We start from the raw sequence: 2,741 nt of genomic DNA, 5'->3' as shown, positions 1-2,741 counted from the left end.
GATAAGTTCCATCCGTAATCTAGTGTCTTCTAGATGCCGTTAGATGTCTCCATTCTAGCCGCAATCTAGAAGATACTAGATATTCAAAGTTGCCAATTTTGACTATGGACATGGAAGAAGCAAAGTTGGAAATAATTACGGCTTGCCACTTGTTTGACAACTCATATTGAAGTATTCAAATTGGAAACGATTACGGCTAGCCACCCTTTTCTGCGTTCACACCATCTAGCGTTCACACTTTTCCACCTCCTCAAATTTTTCCTATAAATAGAGGTGGAAACTTTCATTGTAATGCATTCAGAAAAGTGTAATCACACCTAGTTAGTGTGTGTGAGTTAAAGTGTAATCATAACCAAGAGTGAATACACCCTAGTGGTGAGAATTCCTAGTGTTAGTTTGAGAGTTTTTTGTTTATTTGAGTTTTGTAATACTCTGTAATCTATTCTTGTGAGTAATAGAGTTATTTTCTCTCAAATTTGTGTACCAACGTCCAGGCGATCCTCATAAATCACAACACTACCATCAATGTAACTACTAGGGAGTAATAATATACAAAATATTATCAAATATGATACATTGATCTTATTTACAATTAATCAACTATAATAAAGAATAAACGAATTGTGTTATTCAAATGTAAGATAATCTACTTAAATGACCTCTAAAAACCATTGTGAAAATCAAGCTCACTAGCTGCCTGATTAGTACACACTCGATCAACAATCTCCATATATAAAAAGGTCATCAACGAAACGTCCCAACTGAACTATCATCACACTAATATCATCAACGGACCCTCGAGAAGCCGACAACTCAACCAACTTTCTGCAACCCAATACGGGTTGCAACTTATCGCTGCCCACACAAAACGGTCTAGCTAAATCAATTGCTTCTTGATTGCTCACTTTGTCCCATAACCCATCCGAAGCTAAGATTAAAAACTCAAAATCAGGCACAATTTTTAGAAGTTTTGTTTCGGGTTCAGCAGTTATCCATTGTTTAAGGCTTCCATCACCAATACTTCTTGAAACCGCTAGCGATCCATTAACTCTAGGAACACCATGACTATTATCAACATACCCACCCTGCAGATCAACCATACATATTAACAATTAACAATCACTAATTAAAAAAAAAATCATATTGTCTCTAAATGGTCAATTCATATTAGATAAATATTAATGTAAAACAAGACATTATATAGTCATGGCATGTGAGAGTTTGTTCATCGGTACACGGATTGACAGGTAAACGAATAAGGTTTTTCAGACTAATTACTTAATCAGAAAAGAAGTATTTTAACTGTAATGAACGTGATCTAACCAGGTTATTCTTTGACCGTTATCATATTAAACCAATTGTCATTTATTAATGTCATATTATGCCTTATATGTAATATGTATATGTATATGTATTACAATAGCTAACCCATTGGCCGGGTCTATATGATAGACTTTTTGTAATGAATAGATGCTTACGAGTGCTTCGATTCTAAGCTTTTCGTCATGTCTTGAGAGTCGATGATCGGATGTGAGGGGCGTGGCAACTCCACCAACGCTCACCAACGCACGACAATCACCGGCGTTTGATACAATGAGAGTTTTATCTCTAACAATGGCGGTCACACAACAAGTTCCACCATGTTGATCTTTATCTAAAAATTGTGTATCTGTATTCATGTAACCTTGTTTAACAGCTTCAATTATACTCATGTCACCCATCTTTTCTACTTCAATTAAAATGTTTTTATCGAGATTTTCGGCTGCAAATTCAACAGCTTTTGTTCCTCCATGCCCATCAAAAATACCAAAAAAACGCCTGCAAAAAAAGAAGTTTATATTTTAAACTTATGTATGTACACTTAGGAATTTATGTACCAAAACAAGAATTTGTTGCATATACTAATCAAATACTTTTACCGTGTAAATTATTTATGGATAAATGTATGTTGTATCCATTAAACTATGAGTATTGGATATTCATGATGATAGGAGTGTGTTTGTCAAATAAGACTAAAACGATATGAAAAAAAAATAAAATAAATAAAAAGCTATTAGTATTACCTGTATATGTTGTCCATTAAACTTTACGGCTTTAAACCGATCTTCCATAATGTCGCGTTTCCCTTTTTTGCAATAAACGGAAAACCCATCTCCGTCAACCTCCACCTCATTCCACCGGTCATCCATCGTTTTTAACGGCGGCGTAACCATGCCAGAAAAACTAAAGGAACTTACTGGAATAGCCAACTTAGTAGGTCTTTTTCTTTTTGATAGTGTGGGAGTACTCGAACAAGAAGTGGGTCCACCGTCATTAGAATAACGGAAACTTAACGACGGCGAAGGTGAAGATAATGATTCCGACGATGATTGGAAGTTATTTGAAGAAGAAAAACTTGACGATGGAGAGAATCTCGGTGAGTTTGGGATTGCAACGGTAAACATTTTTACTTTATTCGTTTTCTAACGTTTGGATTTATTATTTCATGACTTATATGTGTTTTTTTAGGTTTGGTATTTAGACCACTCCCAACCATGACGCCGTCATGGGCACTTCCTCAGCGCCACATCAGCTTTCTCTCTCCTCCTTTCTCACCACTTCCTCCCATAACACTCCCATAACACACCATTGCCAACCATGATATACTTCATCCTCATCACATACCCCACAAAATTAATTAAATACATAAGGTACAAGGTGTTTATGCTGAGGTACAAGTAAATAATGCAAAGAATTAAAGA

At 35.6% G+C, this 2,741-nt stretch overlaps 1 protein-coding gene across 1 annotated transcript; it reads right to left on the bottom strand.

Moving 5' to 3' along the window:
- Positions 1-540: 540 nt before the first annotated feature.
- Positions 541-2,474, bottom strand: LOC139899034 (probable protein phosphatase 2C 25). The gene is made up of 3 exons (XM_071881840.1): positions 2,063-2,474; positions 1,479-1,816; positions 541-1,085 (listed from the first exon to the last, which is right to left on the bottom strand). The coding sequence occupies exons 1-3, from the start codon at positions 2,442-2,444 to the stop codon at positions 717-719; spliced, it is 1,089 nt and encodes a 362-aa protein (XP_071737941.1). The 5' UTR covers positions 2,445-2,474; the 3' UTR covers positions 541-716.
- Positions 2,475-2,741: the final 267 nt, after the last annotated feature.

The sequence above is a fragment of the Rutidosis leptorrhynchoides genome, chromosome 3 (assembly GCF_046630445.1).
Source record: "Rutidosis leptorrhynchoides isolate AG116_Rl617_1_P2 chromosome 3, CSIRO_AGI_Rlap_v1, whole genome shotgun sequence".
Lineage (NCBI taxonomy): Eukaryota > Viridiplantae > Streptophyta > Magnoliopsida > Asterales > Asteraceae > Rutidosis > Rutidosis leptorrhynchoides.
The sequence above is the reverse complement of the archived record's forward strand: the minus strand, read 5'-3'. Positions and strand labels throughout refer to the sequence as shown.

What these genes read in the sequence shown, in the direction of transcription:
- LOC139899034 (XM_071881840.1), bottom strand. Translation starts at nt 2,444, where the DNA reads ATGTTTACCGTTGCAATCCCAAACTCACCGAGATTCTCTCCATCGTCA. An exon ending in TAATGGACAACATATACAGG is followed by an intron (nt 1,817 to 2,062) that starts TAATACTAATAG and finishes TTTTTTGCAGGC; the next exon opens with GTTTTTTTGGTATTTTTGAT. An exon ending in AGCTTAGAATCGAAGCACTC is followed by an intron (nt 1,086 to 1,478) that starts GTAAGCATCTAT and finishes GTTGATCTGCAG; the next exon opens with GGTGGGTATGTTGATAATAG.